Source organism: Artemia franciscana, chromosome 13 (assembly GCF_032884065.1).
Source record: "Artemia franciscana chromosome 13, ASM3288406v1, whole genome shotgun sequence".
Classification (NCBI taxonomy): domain Eukaryota; kingdom Metazoa; phylum Arthropoda; class Branchiopoda; order Anostraca; family Artemiidae; genus Artemia; species Artemia franciscana.
The window spans coordinates 9,171,587-9,189,003 of record NC_088875.1 but is presented as its reverse complement, the minus strand read 5'-3'; the positions used below and the strand labels follow the sequence as shown (position 1 = coordinate 9,189,003).

Sequence of the window (17,417 nt, the reverse complement as noted above, 5' to 3'; positions counted from 1 at the left end):
CAAGAGCTTTTTTCTCGGTTACTTTAAATGGTAATATCTCTCTATTCCTATTCAAATACAATGTTTCATTGTTTATAAATACATGTATGCAATGTATTTAGATGTCAGAACGACCCATTGTAAAGGTCTCCTTGGCTTCATCCATATAAAAGATCAAGTTTTTATCAATATTAACAGCAATATTGCTCTCCGTCTACACAAAAATTTGTAATAAAAATATTAAACACTTTAGTAAACAAAACTGCTCTTCACCAAAAATTGTGACCAAAATCAAAATTTTAATTACAATCTAAAATTTTGATTCTTAACCAGTAAAAAGTTGGGCACTACCAATCAATATACAACTTACCCGAAAGAAATTGGGGGTTTGTGGGTATAGTAGACCACATCATATTTTGGTTAGGTCTAAGCATGATTTGAAAAAAGATCAGAAATTAAATGAAAAAAATATTTCCGAAGAAAAGTAAGAAGCAACATTAAAACGTAAAACGGACAGAAATCGTTCTGCGTATGGAGGGACTGCACTTTTTTCAACCCCTCGCTCTTTACGCTAAAGTTTGAATTTGTGTCCCATTATTTTAGGAACGACTGCTGAAAAACGAGAGCGGTTGATCTGGAATAAGAAGCTTTTATAACCGCAAAACATTTAGGGTATTGAAGGAGTGTAGCGACAAGGGCATCCCCGTTCATACGTGGAATAAACATTCCTGTGAGTTTTTTGAAGGTAGGGACTGTAAAGCCTAATGCCGTATTCTTCTTTACCTTTTTTACCTTATCTTTTTTAGTAAGCCCCATAGCACTTTTTTCAAATTTGTTGCTTGATAAGGCTATTAGAAAACGGAACAACCCATCTTCATTGCCTGATTTATGGCATGTCGGTCCATTTATTGGTTAGTAATCCACGCTAACCAGTTTATTATTCCCTGTTCTAGTTTTCCAGAAATCGTCGAATATTGAGTAGCCTTAAGGCTTCAAAAAAGATACGGCAAAAATATTCAAACTAGTTACTCCCTAAATCTAATTAGGGTATAATATACTTTCTGTTTTATCATTGGTCTTGTCTATTTTTTCATTAAGTAGCATATAGATGTATTTCAATCACTTAAAAAAAAATCATAGTCCACAATGTATGAAATCACTAATCCAACAAAGGTTCCACAGCCAGTAAAGGAGAGGGATCATGAAACAAAATCAGGTAAAATTCTAGTGAATTGACTTCTTGCTATTTCAGAAAGGGTTTAGGTTAGGAAAACGACACTTTCAGGGATGGGTCTAAAGGCCAAGATATGTCCCGGGAAGGTATTTTAAAGTACCTATCTCCACTCCTTCTCCCTCTAGAGGGCCCTGAAATTTGCCTACATGACAGGTCTATACCTATTGAAATTTTGACAAAACAACATTTTACCTTAATTTTCAGTTACTAGTTGCTTTTTCTCTGTCTTTAGTTCTGAAAATGCAATTCCTGTTATTTGAGTAGAATTTTGAGCAATATCATTGTTTTTTTTTCAAAGTTTAGGAAATGTATTTGCATATCTTTAAAACCTTATAAAATGGAATTGAGCAAAGGTATGAAGCTGAGAACAATTTCGTTGTACTTCATTCAAGCAGATCTATTTCGCAAGGTTTCACTTTTATAACACATATTTTTAAAGGTCATCAAAGGTCAGGGCCCTCTAGAGAGAGAAGGAGTAGAGGTAGTTGCTTCAAAATACCTTCCTGGGACATACTTTAGTCTGTAGATTCATCCCTGAAAGTTTTATTTTCCTAACATAAACCTTTTCTGAGATAGCAAGAAGTCAATTAACTAGAATTTTACCCAAAATCCCAATGATTAAACATGTAAAGTTAGACTCTTGCTAGGAATGACAGGGAATTTTATTCTGTCACAACAAAAATGGGAGGCTAGACTATGGTTGGAAGTGTCCCATGCAAATATGGAAAAGTAAACAAAGTGCATACAAGGATATAAATTAAACAGAGATAAAAATCTTTTGACAGCAGATGGATTTGCAAACTTTACTCCTAGTCAAGCCTTTCCATGTAAACAACACAGTTTATAAATAATTCCTAAGATGACACTGTCTAAGCTTGACAAAAAAATGAGATAACAAGGATAATAACAGCCAGTAAAAAATATAAGAAAACCATAAAAATAATTTAGTTAAGATCTCTGTTCAACTGTCTTCAGTACAGAATAAAATAATAAAAAAGACAGATAGGAGTCCACAGCATAATATTTTTAAAGACAGAACTTAGAAGAAGACCCTTCCCAGTTAAATAAAGACTAAGAATAATATAAGAAAGACTAATACACAAAAACAAAGACTAATTGAATAAGAAATTTGATAGTGAATAACAATTCAGACTCTAATTTTATGTGAAGCTTTTTTTAAAGGCTAATTGCTTACCAGGTAGGCTTATAGTGTTATCAGAGATCCTATAAGGTTGCAAGATAGGGTTTTAGGGATAGATTTGACAACAATTAAAATGAATAAGTTCATTATAAATAGGGATTAGATAGGTGTTCAAGTATATCTATTTAAGGTTGACCTTTTGACAGATATGCTTTATCAATTCAACTGCCTCCCTGAAAACTTGCATGAGATTTTTGATTCCACCTTGGCTCAACATATCTATGACTACTTGTGCCACTTCATTTTATTTTATAACACCTTCATTATTGTCCCCATCAAAGGTCTCATGCAAGTTTTTATGGAGGCAGTTGAAATAAAAAACATATCTGCCAAAAGGTCACCCTTAATAGAGATACTAGAGAAACCTATCTAAGCCCTATTTATAATGAACTCATTAATTCTGATTATGTTTGTATGTGTCAACACAATTATATTTTGCAACCCAATAGGAACTCTGACTAAAATGTGCAAGGTGCTAGCAGTATATGCTCCTTCAGAACCAACTGATAGAGATACTAGTGATTCAGATAAATTTCACTTGCAGGAGCAAATAGAGTTGTAGGTAGAAATATGGTATTTTTATTAGGAGATTTTAATGCCCAGGTCAGTAGAAACAAGGATAGATAGTATCCTAGCCTAGGTATACTTAGTTATGGAAAAGAAAATAGTAAGGGTTAGAGACTGCTGCACTTTTGCAGGTATAACAATGTAGCTGTAACCAATATAGTATTTGATCACAAAATGGTTCATATGTTAACACAGTATTGTTATTTATGGTAAGACAGCCAACCTTATTGTCTAGGTTATTGTAAATTGAAGACTTGCTGGATCAATAAAAAATACTAGGGCATATAAGAGTGATGTTTTGATGTTAAAAATAAAGATTACATCTACTAGTATATAGGTTTGATTTGAAGCTGAAACTTAGGAAGGGTACCTACCTTCCAAGAAGCAAATGACAATGGTAGACTCCAGGATGAGTACCTGTGAGAAAATGTAGAAGATAGATAGTAATTTTAGGAAAATAGTTATGGAAGTTTCTGATGTTGTAATAGGGAAGGAAGTTCGACACACAGCTAGGAATATTAGTGAAAGTGCATTATGTTAAATAGAGAGGAGGAGGGGCTTATACAGGAATTGTTGAATTGTCACATTTTTGTTAGGGGATTAATGCCCAGGCTGGTAGAAATAAGGATAGATAGTATCCTAGCCTTGGTGAATCTAGTGCTAGAAAAGAAAATAGTAATGTTATAGACTGCTGTAATTTTGTATGTATGAAAATCTAGTCATGTACCATAGACTATTTGGCCATAAAATGGTCCATAAGTTGACATGGTACTCACATGATAGTCCTTAGCTTAGACCCTCCTGTTCCACCAGGGCATCCAGAAAGAGCTGCCAATCATCCCTCATATGTGCTGCTGCCCAGATGTCTTCTCATTGGGGTTGGATGGTCAAATTGACAATCTTCAGGTTCTGCTGGTATGTATGATGGTGTATTTTCTGGCTTTCCTCTTCTTTCGGTTCCCTCTGGTTGCCACTTGAGTACTGTTCTGGGGTGTCTATCTTCCACCATACAGATAACATGTCCCAAGTAGTGCTATCTTCATTGGCATATGACATCTGTTACCAGGGACTGATGTGTGATAGAGCAAACTGTCTGGTTAGTTATGTGGGCCCTCTAGTTAATGTTCAGTATCCTGCAAAGACAGTTGTTCTTGAATGTGAGAATCATTTTCACTTGCTGTTGTTTCAGTTTCCAGCATTCACAGCTATAGAGGTGGGCAGAGAGGATGTTACTGTTGAACAGCCTCAATTTCAGTTTCAGGGAGTACTTTTTTGATTGCCAAATTTGCTTTAGTCAATTAAAAGCTCCACTGGCTTTTCCAATCATAGATTGTACCTCCTTTTTGCTTGATCCAGTCTGTTCAACTGTACTTCCAAGGTACCTGAATTTCACTACCTGCTCTACACTTTATGCCAAGTGGTGATTTGCTTGTTACCATATTTTTTCTTGTCCAAACTAATTTTCAGTCCCAAAAGACTTGCTTTCTCTCATATGACATCAAGAAGCTCCTGGAGCCTTTCCTTGTTTGCCTTAATCAGGGTGATTTTGTTGGCAAAATCAAGATCTGCTAGTCATTTATTATCACATATTTGGATCCCAAACCCTGTGCAATCTTGAACTGCATAATTGATAAAACAGACAAAAGGCAGGGGGGAGAGGACACATTCCTGTTTAACCCCAGACATGATACTGAAATACCTTGTATTTCCTTAGTGGGTCTGAACACAGCACTCCATGTTTTTGTACAGCACAATGATCAGAAATACCAGTTTATCTAAAATCCCATTGTGTCAGAAGATTTTCCACAGTGACTCTCAGTGTATTGAGTAAAAGGCTTTTTTGAAATCCACAAAGGCAAGGTACATCTTTTGCCTCCATTTGTTGCATTCCTCAGTCAACATGTACAGGACATATATAAGGTCTGAGCAGGAGTAAGATGGGCAGATGCCATGTTGTTTTTTCTCTTAAGTGCTTATCTAATGCTGTCTGGATGCAGTGGAGGATTATATATGAGAATAGTTTCCCTGGATAGAAAGGAGGCTATTCCCCTCCAGTTATCGGACTTTAATACATCTCCTTTCTTGAAAAGCTTGATGAGTGTGCTTTTTCTCCATTCTTCCACATGATAATAAGACAGCCAAATCTATTGACTATGTTATTGTAAACAGAAGACTGGCTGGATCAATAAAAGATACCAGAGTATATAATACTGCTGTTATGGGTATTAAAGGTAAAAATCACCATCTAGTAGTATCTAAGGTTAATTTAAAGCTGAAATTTAGGAAGTGTAACTACCTTCTGGGAATCTGTGATGGTGATCATAGCTTCCTATAGGCGGAGAAAGCATTAAAATATGAATAGAGGAGGTGTGAAGTGAAGACCATAGATGAAATTGCTGAAGATCAACAAGACAGTATAAAAGTAAAATATTTTACTGGCATGTTAAAAAGCTGAGAGGGAGTAATCTATCTGGACTTGTCCCAGTTATCAATAAGAATAGGCAAGAGTTAGTGATAAAAAAATAGTTGAAGAGAAACAGGCAGAGCATTTTGAGAATGTGCTGAACTGTGATAAAGTTACAGGAAATGGTTAAGAAAAGAATGAAAAAGTTTGTGACACTTTGAAAGTGAAGGAAGATTTATTTTTCAAGAAAGAATTAGTGATAGTACTAAATCAATAAAAAATATAAGGCCCCAGATGCTAATAATGTATTAAATGATTTTTTCCAATATCATGGTTATAAAGTTTAAGGTAAATTACTGAAGATTTCAAATACAATTTCTAAAAAGAGGGTACCCAGCAATTTTAGAAAACTATAATAAACCTGTATAATAAAGGTGATAAGACTGAGTGTTGTAATTATACAGGCATTAGCCTGGCTTCTGTATGTAGCAAATTACTTAGTATGATGATACTTTTTAGACTTAGAGATGCTGTAGACAAAGTCTTAAGAGAAGAACAGTACAACTTTCGGAAGGATAGAGGATGTATTGACCAAGTTTTCACTCTTAGATTAATAATTGAGAAGTGCCTGAGTAATCAAACACCTTAATTTTCAATTTTATAGATTATGAGGAAGGGTTTGATTCAGGTTCAAGGAACCAATGGTACCTCACATTCTAACATGGCCAGGTTTTCCTAAAAGAATGCCATTTGGCAAGGAGTTAAACAGCATCTTTACTTCCAAAAATAGAGCAGCTGGGATTGAACCAGCATCTAAGGAAAAAACGAATGAAACTCAGGAGTGAAGCACATGGGTGCTGTGTCAAATGACTGTCATGAAACTCGAACTAAAATTCACGAATGAGCTGTTTTGCATCAAAAACGGTTTTGAGTCTTGATAGCATGGCCTTTTCACAAATTTTGCTAAATACTTACAGGAGAGTTTGGGTGTAATATGAAGGATTGCCTCTTGAACCATTTTTAAAAAGAACTATCACCCTTGCACTCTTAAATGATTCTGGGAAAATACCAATATCAAAAGAAGCTTGAACAAGCTCAGTTAAAGTGAAATAATTGCTGGCAAATGTAATGGTAGAAAGATACTTCATCCTCCTACAGCTCTTGAGTAAACCAGGAGTCAGCCAAGGGTTTAAAGGCTCCATTTTTTTGTGGAGCCTGTGAATATGACAGGTTGCAAGTTGGTATTGCAGTTTTCCCTGAGTACAAATAAATTAAATTTGTATTGAAGTCTGCTAAGAGTCAGACTCATCCCATCAAACACAGTTCTAAACATTGCAGATTCTTTTGGAGATATAATAAGAACTACTCATTTGCAGTGCACTTCTACAAGACACAGGTTCAGGAAGGAATAACTTCAAAAAAAGGAAAACGGTCTGAAATGTTGCCTACTAAGACACAACTACAAAGAATTGGTAAAGAAGAACAAATATTATCAGTTAGAATAGCTGTTGTCTCAGTTATTCTGGCAGGTATAAACGTTGTTGGCAGCATGTCATAAGAAAACATTTCAGCAACATAGACTATTGAGACAAAAGAATCATCCTAAAGATTTAAATTAAAGTCACCCATAACCAACTCTATGACATGGCTGGTTTGTGGTCAACTTCATTATGTCATTAAGATCATATAAGAAATCTGGAATAGAATCACTTATAGTGTAATAAACCTCCCTACTAACCACCTTTTTTTTCCTGAGACTGAAGTTTCAATAAATAGTAACTCAAAACTCCTTCCATGTTCCAAGAAAGATTTATATGAATGGAATAAGCAAAATTATCTGACCCATAAAAAGCAAGACCCCCATTTCCTATCTGAGCTCAGTTGAGCTGTTTAGAAAAAAACAGACATATCCATCAGCAAATCATTTGAACCATCCAAAAAAGTCTCACATAGACCAACAACATGTGGCTATAAATCATCCTTTAAAATCTTCAGTTGATCAAGAGACAAAATGAGCCCTTAAATATTTAGATGCAGTACCAGCAGTCCTCCATCCCCTCTAATATAATCAAAATCTTTTACATATTCACTATTTGAACGAGAAAACAAATTACATATATTGCTTTGTCATTACACCCAGTGGGGATATTGAAAAACCCTTCAACACCCAGCTGGTTTCTTTCTAGAGCACAGAGTCGTTTTAATAAAACAGTTATATCACCTGGACCATCATGAATAGACACGGAACATTACTTTTCCAGCTGATTTAGAATCCAACCCCACCTGAAAGGACAATGAAAACGTTCCTAACAGAAATATCAATGTGAAAACTGAGCTCAAAATTCAGGAAAAAAAATAAGCAAAAGAAGAAAAAACTAACTTAGTAAGAGAGAAACGAAAAAAAAGCACTGAAACTTGAACTTGTTGGAGTAATGGAAAGGAAAACTGGAAAAAATGACTGCAAACTATGCAATTAAAATGTAAATGACTGAAGTAGCCCACTTTTATTGGCGAGAGGGAAAACTGGTATCTTAAATAACAATAAAAAAATACAAATAAACAGAGGTCAGTTCATAAAATGCAGAGCAAAAAAGAAACTCTTGAACTATCAGTCAAGATCATCTGGTGACCTGAGCTTAGGACCTACAACTTCACAAAATGTCACCCTTGTTTGGTCACACATTTGTGTTACCATAATGCCCGCGCGTTCCATTGATCGTTTGTGTTTACTTGTAAGATTCTCTGGAACAGAAATGTCCAATTTTAAAAACTTTTGCTTTTCAACACACTAAGGCTACTATTTCTTGGGACTTAAACTCTTCACACTACAGAAGCGAATTTATTTGGCATTGTTGGGTCTGAAAGCACTAACAAGATCTTTTGGAATAACATCAGAGAGGTCCATATGGTTACGAACTGCTAAAACCACGTTTTTCGCATTCATGGCAGTGGATAAGGGACAGATTTGCTATAACTACATCTCTAACTTGAGAAATTGCTCATCTTGACTATTTGACAATCTAAAATATGGTTAAATAACTTACTTTTTTGTGGGGGCAGGCCCATGCTAGTAGTGACGATCAACTTGAATCAATCAAACAGTCCAAAAATCAAGTCCATAAAATATGGAAATTTTCCTAGAAAATCCAAAGCACACTATGTAATTAGCTTGAATATTTAAACCAAATACAAAATCCCCAGGCAACTTTAAATGCACTGATAGTCAACAGTAGAGGCTAATATTGGATGCACATCTTTAAACTAGAGACTAAATTACCTTTAAGTCCTGCTTGCTAGCAAAATGGAAAAGTTCATTGTATGCCTGTCAGTGATGATGATGCTATCTGCTGCATCTCTTTGCGAGGACTGTTGCTTAGTCACTCACTCCTTGTTTAGATTGGCTTTGAAGTTGTCAATGGTTAGTGTACTCACAGTTGTCTTGCTTAGACTCTTCCAGAGTCTCATGACACATTTGGAAAAAGAATGGTTCCTAAACTTGGACAGCGCTACAAAATTATGGGCTCCTCCCCCCTCGCCCGGGTTGGGCCTGTGTGTGCCTATGACGGAACATGGTGAGTTTCTAATTAGGAAAGATTAAAGAAGACATCTAATTTTTTTTGGTTAGATTAACTGATCCAGCATGACTGATAACAAAATGTAGTTCACTTTGTTCAAAGCCATGAAAATATACATAATGTTTAGATTTTTGCAGGGGCGCAGGTAGGGGTTCGAGTTTAGAGAGGGAATATAAGGAATGTATCAACAAAATCGTCTGGTGTGGTAACAAATGCGGCCACGTAAGCTAAATTTAGAATATTCTTAACTTACCGGATTTAACTCAATTTATTATAAAATTATATTGCTCAAAAACAAACTTAAAAAAACAACAAATCTTAAAGATGGGTACACCTTTGTTTCTTCAGTTTCCACTGATCACCAATTGCTGATGACTCCGTCTCAGCAGCTATGTCTTTTTTTGGTGCAGAGGAGCATAAGTGAATCAAGTCTATCATCGCCCATGGTTGAACTCAGTCAGTTTTTCACCATTTTCATGTTACTGAAGATCCGCTCACCTTCAGCTGAAGTCACGGGCACGGTTTTTGCAAAAACGAATTTCTATAGATAAGTGGATGAGCACGCTTATGCTCTTTGGCATTCGAAAAGAGCTATCCAAAGTTTTGTTTGTTAGTCTGTCCGTACTAGAATCCTCCTTCACTTTTCACACGATTCAATGCCATAGAGATTATTGAGAATACATGGGGAAGGCCATTAATAGAGCTCCTATAACACATGTGCAAGGAAATAAAAAATAATTTGGATGTCAGCTTAAAATCCTTGAACCACCAAAATTGACCAGGTGGCCTTGAGATCATGTTTAAAAAAAAAGAAAAAAAAAACGTTTTAAGAGTGATGAGTTAGTGTGATTCTGTGTTTAAGACTTGGTAGTAGAAATTTAAAGGATTCAACCTAGAGGTTTAAAATGGCGAAAAGAGAAACTAAGTAAATGGACGGGGAACCAGGTCCGTATATCCACTTTAAAGTACAAAATGAGAAACTTACCAAAGAGAGAAGTAGCGGTGACAGTGTGTCACTTTTTCTTCGTTCATCTCCAGAACAACAGTATTGGATTGAATCTTGAGTGTGATTTGATTCTTCTTGAATCTTGAATTGATTCTTCCGATTCAGACTCCGATTTTCCACCAGTTTTCTTGAGGCGAGGTGGTTGACACTTACCCTCGCTTCTTCAGTTTCTTTGTTATCTCCGTCAACAAAGTCACTACCACTAGTAACAGCACTACATTAATTAGTACTTTGAGCTTTCAATTTTGTTTTTATGCAGGCCTCCCACAACGTCATTAAAGTTAATAAAGCTGTCCACAAGGTTAATAGAAGTTTTCCTCCCTTAACTTTCTTGACTTTATTGCTGTTGGAAAAGAGTTAAACTTTATTTAACTTCTTCAAGAAAGTCCAAAAAGCTCAGCCAATAGCAGAAGACTTGTGGGAAATTTCAAATAAACCACACACACAATATTGTCTGCATATAATATACTTGTTGAAATATTTTGCTTAAAAGATCTAAACCTTACCTATTAAAAGTGAAAAAAAAATGCTAAAAAGATGGTTTTCTCAGCTCCATGTCTGACTACTTCAGTTATTTTCTTTGAAAATTTCTCTAAAGTCTAAAAGGTGAAATCCTTGTGTCTGGTACTAACTTTATGGTTCGAAATTTCATGAAAAACTTTATTAGCTTTGTTGACACTGTGGGAGCCCTGCATTAAGCGCTGGGCAAACTGTGTCACTGACTTAACGAAACCATAAGAATATAAACTCTTCTTTTGAGTTTCTTTTGGACAAATTTGGATAGAGGATCTTTCTTCGAACTCGATAGAACTGTTTTAAATAGTACTTTGATGCATGGGTGCTATGGTATTCGTCATCAAAATCGTAAACAGTGACAGCTTTGCAGCTTTTTTACAGTCTTCACACATCAACTTCACCTTTTTTACTTATCTGTGTTCATTTTGTCTCATCAGCTTTGTCAAGCCAGAAAGCTGCTTTGCACTGAAAAACATTTCTTCTTATTTTTTAATGACCTCAAAGTATACAAACCAGGTTTACTTTCACAACTGGTATCAAGTGATCTATTTATGTCAAATGCTATGAAGTGATCTATTTACCTTTGTATGCACAGTTTCTGGTACGTGATAAATTCCACCCAACAAAACCTGTCAAACAAGTTGGGATCTGGACTGTATTAATTTGATCGTTGCCAACTCGTATAGATTAATTTGAAGAAAGAATCCGATTGGGAAGCTGAAGATCAATCATGCCTTGGACTTTCGCCAACACAAGTATGGACCGTCGAAGCATGGTGGCGTGGCTATGTGCCGTCGCCTTGGGACTTTGGAGATGGGGAGACCTCATTTTCCCTTAGCTGTGCCCAAGGAGGCTTGGACTTGAATCACACCATGTTAATCGTTGTGAATAAGGTAACCTTCCACTAAAATTATTACCAAAGCTGTTCTTCTTTCACAGTCTCATTGGTGCTGAAGGTAGGCTGGGTGGCTGTTTTTTCTCTTACCTTGTAATTTCAGTACCTACTAGTTGTCAGAAAAAAAATTACAGCTCAAAGATGCGTTTTAGTTTATCTACTCTAGAAATAATGACTATCTGACCTGTTTGCTTACAAACCTGAAATTTAGAAAAAGTTCAGTAAATATGTTTACTACTTCTTTCTCTGATGTTTGTCTAGGCCTACTATGGCTAAATATAGGCCTACTAGACAAATTAGTACAACCAAGAACTTCATCTGTTCAGACGCAGCACCTGATCTAATTACCTTATGGAGATTATAGGCTTTTTGTGCCGCATATTATCTTATGACAAGATTCATGGTACCAGGCTGCTAGAAACTTAGGGCAGGAAATACCACTAGTCAGCCATTTAGCTAGGTTTTGTCTCTACAGTTGTGTATCTCGAACTTCTTTTTACAAGAATAAACATCTGTTCCAAGGATAACACCTATTGGGAGACGGCTCCAAATGAAGATGCAGTGTCTCACAAAACTGTTCTACAAGTACTCAGTGCGGAACGTCTCCCCGTATAGGTTATCTGTACTTGTTCTTGATGCACGTTCAAGCCGCATCCAGGCTCATCTTGGTGCCCAGTACACGACGACGACGACATGCTTCTTGCCAGAGATATCACTCGAGGGTGGCAGGTTCCATAATGTCAAGCCAGTGACGATCTTTGTTGCCCAAATTTTTGAAAGCCCCCGATAGGCTCAAGGTCGGACTTGGCTGTCGTCAGCCACGCTTTCGTCTGTCCTTCTGCTTTCTTCCTTCATGGTAGTGAAGGTATTCGAGATATTTCTACCTGTATGCTCTTCTGATCTCTGCATGGTTTGACCAAACCACCTCAGACGCCTAATTTTGACATGATCAGAGACAGGTGAAGATCATCTTCTCTTGATTTTTGCGTTCAAGACTCTATCTGAAAGGTGAATGCGTAGTATATATCATTGGTATTTTTGATGGAATATGTTCAAGCTCCATGCTTCTGCTGCTTTTGGAGACTAGGTTTTACCCACGTAGAGAAGAACAGAAAGTATTATAGCTTCGTAGACTCGGCGCTTTGTGCCTAGTGAGATTTCACTTCGCTTCCAGAGGGAGTTCTTCAGTTACAGAAAGACGTTCAATGCTGATGATATTCGACTCAGTATCTACTCTGAGGATTACTCTATTACGTTTATCATGGAGCCAAGGTATTTGAACGGCTTAATATCCTGGATTTGGCCACCATTTGAAGTCACAGGGAGGAGGGGGGGGGGTGCAATCTATCCCAGCAGTTTGCATTTTTTTCTTCCTCTGTAGACTTACTTGGAAGCCAGTTGAGAGTGCTCTGTTTGATACTTTGTTGATCATAGCCTGGGCATCTGCAATATACTCAGTAGTTATGGTTACATCATCAGCACCATCAAGATCCATGACAGAGAAGAAAGGGCTTACTGCTACACCTTTGTACTTGTCAAGGGAAATAAGAATCTAATCGATTACAAAGCTGAATAAGGTCAAATGAGAGGACGTGTTCTTGACGAAAACTCTTCTCAATCATGACAAAATCAGAAAGCTCACTATCGACTCTAACTTGGGCCTTGGTTTAATCATAGTATGCCTTCAACAATTTGATGATCTTTTAAGGGTTTTTCTTCTGTTGGTTCTTGAAGTGATCTTTTAGGATCTATTATATGCTAAAGATCTGGTCAAAACAGCCCACGCTTGGTGTAAATCCTGCAGGATTGGGTCGCTTTCAGGAGTTTCTAGTGTTATGGGTCCTATTTAAAAGTATTATTGCAAATCCTCCACTTATCATTGTCCTTCACTTATCAGGAATTTATTCATTGTCCCAGACATCTGTAACAAGTTCATGGAGCTCATATGCAACTAACTTAGGCACAGCTTTTAGTAGGTACGCAATCTATCATAGGGCTTTTGGGCTTTTTAAGCAGTTTGATTGCCTGGACTCCATAGTTGGCAGGTCAGTTCACACATTTTCATTAGAAAGTCTGATGGGTTGAATAAGGCTATAGAGATTTGGTTTTCGATATTAGCAACTCCTGGTCCCAGCAATTCTTGGGAGTGTGCCCGTCACCTTTTTATACTTATATACAGAGGGATAATGAAGCTGGATGATAACAGGTTCTTTGAACAAAGAATCAATCTCGGATCTCTTGCACATGATGATGGAATCTGATTAAGATGTATGTCTAAAGAGGAGTTTAAGGAGAAATCGATTCCCTAGAGGTGAGGACTTTTAATTCTCCTGATAGATTCAAGAGATCTGCTAGTTCAGTGCCAGTTTGGGTCAAAACAACATATTTATCTTTGTTATTAAAAAATTAATTGCAATAATTTAAATATGCTGCTCTGTTCGTCAATCAAGGAATCCTATCTCTCATTTCTGGAGCTTCTCTTATGTTTTCCTGAGGGGTTGTTTTGCTCTACAAAGACTGCCAAATCTTACATTCTGATTGACTTGGTTTTCATTTTTAAACTCTTTGGAATTAAACCAATATCATCATACTTGGGCACAGGAGAAGGGCTTTCCCCACCCTTCTGAACCCTCATTCCCATCACCCTGAAAAATTGTGGAACAAAAATGTACTGCTTTCGTATTTCCCAATCCTCCTCCAGGACGAATTCCCTTTATTATGCACAGTTGTAAGTTTAAATATAATCTTCCATGGAGAAAAATTGCCCTATATCAATGTCAATATAACTTCTTCATTTTGATATATTCCTGAAAACTAAGAGATATTTGCAGGGGGTGAATCCATCAAAGATAAATTGCAAAAGGCCCACTAGAGGACTATTAGGATTAAAAAAAAAACTCATATGAATATAAGAAATATAAAAAAATGAATATATTTGGTTTAAGCAGAATTACGTTTAAACTGCGGTAATTGTATGTTCATATATATTATTTACAGGGTAGACTGAAAATGAGAAGTCAGTTTTGGAGAAAAGTAGTTGTGCAAGTGTTGGCTTCTAGATCAGTTGTCTTAATAAGTACTGGTGGCATCATACTCAGTACATATATTTATTTTAATCCTCAAACCCGGGATTATAGATGGTCTAAGTTATCTGGTATGTCTTTGGCTCCTTATGTTCAAGCTGCTAGCAAGAAAACCCGGATCGAGGTATGCACCATTTCTATATTTTATAATTGTTTATTCAAGTAATCTATTTAGTCACTGCTGGTAAAATAGATGTGTTTTCCAAATACTGTCAAGATTGTTCTGCTGTTGTTAGTCCAAAACCCTGGGGTCAGACTGCTATATTTTCGAAAAACAAAGAAAACAATTGTCTTTGCTACGAAAAGAAATTTTTTTTTTTACAAGTAACAACGATGAATGACCATGTCAATGATGGTGTGCGTGTAACTGAACCACAAGCAACTAAACCCTTGTAAATGAACCACCGTATAACTGAACCACCCTGCAACTGAACCACTGTTCAACTGAGCCCCCTGTATAATCGAACCTCCATGCAACTGAACCCTCGTATAACTGAACCACCGGCAGCTCAACCGCGTTTAACTAAACCATCGGGCAACTAAACCCCCCGTGCAGCTCAACTCTATTTAACTGAATCCCTGTGTAACTGAACACCCGTGCAAATGAACCATCGTACAACTGAACCACCTTGCAATTGAACCCTCGTGTAACGGAACCATCGTGCAACTGAACCACTGAACTCAATTTTTCAGTATTCTAAAAATATGAGTCAATATTATTGGGTGAAACACAAGTTATAATTTTTACATGTTCAGCCTTGTTAGAATTGTTTGTTTCTTAAAGTTATGATATAGACGGTTGTCAAGATCATTCATGAAAAAGCTTTATTTTATTTTTGCAAAAAAAAGGAAGATCTGATGTCACAAACCATTAAGACTGATTTATTTTTCTTTTTTCCAGATGAATCAGATCTTTCTGGACGTTAAGTTGTAAATATATTTGTTCAAAATATTTGACCTTTGTGAATCTAGATAACGAATTTTGATCAGGTGTCTTTGAGGAGATTGCAGCTAAAAAGGATATGGGAGGGGAACTGGTTGCGCTCCAGCCTTTTTTTCAACATTTCTTCAACATGCCCTGAAATCCTTCATATCCTCAGGTTTATGACATTCGCTGTTCTCGACACATTGCAGATATGTCGTCTTGTAAAACTGGATGTACATGGTACCTCTTGATGTAGTTGAAGATGCCCCTAAACATTCTCCGAACGATGTGACAGCAGAAACCATCAGCCATTGTAAATATTGCTGGTATTTCCTTTTCACAACCAATAAAGGAAAAATGTTTTCTGATTGTGTTTGGCCTTCTTCTTGACATTTCCCTAAGGTTTGTTTGAAGGATCAAACATGCCCTCTTTTCTGTATAAAAAAAAAACACCTTGTATGTTAACAATAGGTAACTTGCATAACTTAAAGCCCTTGCACCAGTAGCTAACCTGGAGGCATAGTTATATAACCTTTGAACTGTTTTAAATAACTTGGTCATCTTAAAATTATCAATCGGATGTATTTGGGGAAAAATAGAGTGGGGGTGGAAGCCCCTCGACCACTTTTAACTCATAAAATGTGCACTCTAACTTTTGATATCCAATCGAATGAGCCCCCCCCCCAGTTCATACAAAAATCTTTTCCATTAAAACCTTATGTGTTAACATTGAGTAACGAGCTTAACTTACAGCTCTCGCTCCAGGAGCTGCTTGTGGGATTGATAACCACAGAGGCATGGTTATTTGACCTTTAGACTGTTTTGAACAAAGGTTCTTTTTTTAATTTTGATCGGATGAATTTGGGGAGAGAATAGTATTTAAGAGGGAGGGACTGCTTGTCCTCTGATTACCTTTGATTCTGCGAAATTGAACTTGAACTTTTGATTTCCGGTTGAATGAGCCTCCTACAAAGTTTGTACGACCGTCCCTTCTATAAAAACTTAAAATTTTGACAATGGATGACTTGCAATAACCTACAGTCCTTGTCCCGAGTGGGGGTTTTTCAGTTTTATCAATCACGCTTCATTATTCGATTGTAAATCGAAAGTTTTAGTGCCCTTTTTAAAAATCAAAATTGATTGGAGGTAACCACGCCCCACCTCCGGGAACACACCTCCTTCGGAAAATACCTCTGGGATATACCACCTCGCAGAAAACACCACCTCCTGGAAAATATCTCCTCGTGAAAAATCTCCCTCAAAAAATGCCCCTTGCGGTTGTTTGGTATCCAATCTCTTTCGACTTATAAAAAAAGATCGAATCTCTTCCGACTTTAAAAAAAAGACTATTACTTCCTGGGGGTTATTAAACATTTTCTACCTCCATCCTCGTCTCGTCTCTCCCTTAGAGCTAATTCTGTGTTTATCCAAAGGCTCAAAGAGAGCTGAGATGTTTTGGCATTAAAATGCACCCTTTGAGGCATCTCCCTCTCTCCCTAGCTACAAAACAATTAGAGAACCCCCCTGGCAGAAGTTTAAGTGCTTTTTTAAGTTTTTTAATTTGTCCGTTGCTTACAGATAGTGTTTGTCATTGGTAATCATACGGAAATTTTTCGCGTGTATGTTTTCTGATGGTGGGGGGGGGGTCTGGAGGATATCCATGAGAAGCACATTTTTGAACTGAGGGGGGGAACAAAAATTATACATAAATTCTCTTTTCACCTGAAAGGGAGCATTATTCAGGGGAGGATTTTTCCATGGGAGAGGGTGGATAAACGCATAGACCCGTCGGCAGGGCGAAAGGAACCCCCATTAACAGACATAAAAAAGAAGAAACAAATCTGGCTTTAAGAGTTTGTGACGTTCGATTTTCTTTGTTTTTATGACAACATAACATAGCTTTTTTATTAATCATCTTGACAGTCATTTATGTTATGACTTTAAAAAGCAAACAATTCCAACAAAGTGTAACATGTAAAGATTCTAACATGTGTTTTACCTTATGTAAGTGTGGTGATTGAGTTGCACGTAA

The 17,417-nt window shown here is 36.8% G+C and overlaps 2 protein-coding genes across 2 annotated transcripts in view; one reads left to right on the top strand and one right to left on the bottom strand.

The window, feature by feature from the left end:
• The window catches only part of LOC136034486 (protein phosphatase methylesterase 1-like), a 219,045-nt gene that overhangs the window by 26,267 nt on the left and 175,361 nt on the right, over window positions 1-17,417 (bottom strand). The window lies entirely within an intron of this gene.
• Window positions 971-17,417, top strand: part of LOC136034483 (calcium uptake protein 3, mitochondrial-like) — an 83,916-nt gene continuing 67,469 nt past the window's right edge. The window contains exons 1-2 of the mRNA XM_065715698.1: window positions 971-1,026; window positions 14,375-14,584. Of these exons, the coding sequence (XP_065571770.1) occupies window positions 14,387-14,584 (198 nt within the window). The 5' untranslated portion in view covers window positions 971-1,026; window positions 14,375-14,386. The remainder of the gene's footprint in view (window positions 1,027-14,374; window positions 14,585-17,417) is intronic.